The sequence below is a fragment of the Asparagus officinalis genome, chromosome 8, assembly GCF_001876935.1.
Source record: "Asparagus officinalis chromosome 8, Aspof.V1, whole genome shotgun sequence".
Classification (NCBI taxonomy): Eukaryota; Viridiplantae; Streptophyta; class Magnoliopsida; order Asparagales; family Asparagaceae; genus Asparagus; species Asparagus officinalis.
Window position 1 is genome coordinate 123,290,599 of NC_033801.1, and position 1,255 is coordinate 123,291,853.

Here is a 1,255-nt window from a genome sequence, read left to right on the forward strand (position 1 = left end):
TCCGTCTGCAGATCGTTCTCCAGCCTCACCTCCGATCCCCATTTCATCCGCCTCCACTCCGAAGTCTCGTCGAGAAACCCCAACCTGCTCATCGAGCTCCTCGACCCCGCCGGACCCACGTCCAGTTCGATCCTAGTCGACGCTTCCTTCGGCGTCTCCAGGTTCTCGCTGGGTTTTCTCGACGACCGCGTCAAAATCAGGGCGTCGAGCAACGGGATTCTGTGCTGCGCCAGCGTCAGGAGCAAAGGGGTCTACTACGTTTGCAATCCGATGACCAGAGAGTCCAGGTTGTTGCCGAGGACGAGGGAGAGGCCGTACACTCGGTTCCAACCCGAGTACGAGGCGACCGTGGTCGCGTTGGCCTCCGATCCTTCGACCCACGGGTTCGTTGTTTTCCTCGCTGGGTACTATCGCCCGTTCGGCCACCGCCCCCACGACGATCTCGTGTGCTTGACGTTCGACTCGGCGACCAACTCGTGGAGCAGGTTTGTTTCTTACATTTGCGAGGATTTCACCTGGATTAACCGGAATCAGGCTGTGCTCTTCAATGGCGCGTTGCATTGGGTAACGAAGAGTTGCTCTTATGTGCTTGCTCTTGATTTGGGAGATTGCGTTTGGAGGAAGATATCGATGCCGGGGGAGATTGTTGCTGGTGGGTTTAAGGGGAGGATTTATCTGTCGGAGCTGGGGGGTTTTGTGTCCGTGGTTCAGTTTTCGGGAGATTGGATGAGCACTTGGGTTTTGAAGGAGTATTCGAGAGAGGAATGGGCTCTTGAGGACAGAGTGCATTTGAGGTGTATTAGAGGGGTTTCTACGAGCGCTTTTCCGCTGAGTCAGTCGAAAGATGTCGTGTTCTTGGCGACGCAGAAGAAGGTTTTGACGTACTGCCGGAAGAGTAAGGTTTGGAGGGAGATATATGCTGTCGAAGATAATTATACGTTCCCGTTGTGGTTTTCTACGTACTCTTTCAGGAGTACTCTCTTTCCTTGCCATTGTTAAGGTTAGCTTTTCCTCCCTCTTAGTAAAGACGGCTTTTTTCGATATTCATATGTGGAGTATGTGTTTATTCTATGCTATGTTGATGTTAGTATGTGTTTATTTCTTGGTGCCTTGAGTATGTTTAATAAATTTCCACTTTCGAAATCTTTCGTATAGGTAGGTAAGAGTTTGTTTGCTATTCCAATGATGTATCTGTCCATCCTTCCATCTTTCGTCCGAAAACATCTTATCTCATACATATATAAATTAAAGGATA

General features: G+C 49.8%; 1 protein-coding gene across 1 annotated transcript in view; it reads left to right on the forward strand.

The window, feature by feature from the left end:
• Positions 1 to 1,255, forward strand: part of LOC109821849 (F-box protein At5g49610-like) — a gene marked incomplete at its 5' end in the record, with an annotated part of 4,863 nt that continues 3,608 nt past the window's right edge. The window contains one exon of the mRNA XM_020388002.1: positions 1 to 1,000. Within this exon, the coding sequence (XP_020243591.1) occupies positions 1 to 999 (999 nt within the window). The remainder of the gene's footprint in view (positions 1,001 to 1,255) is intronic.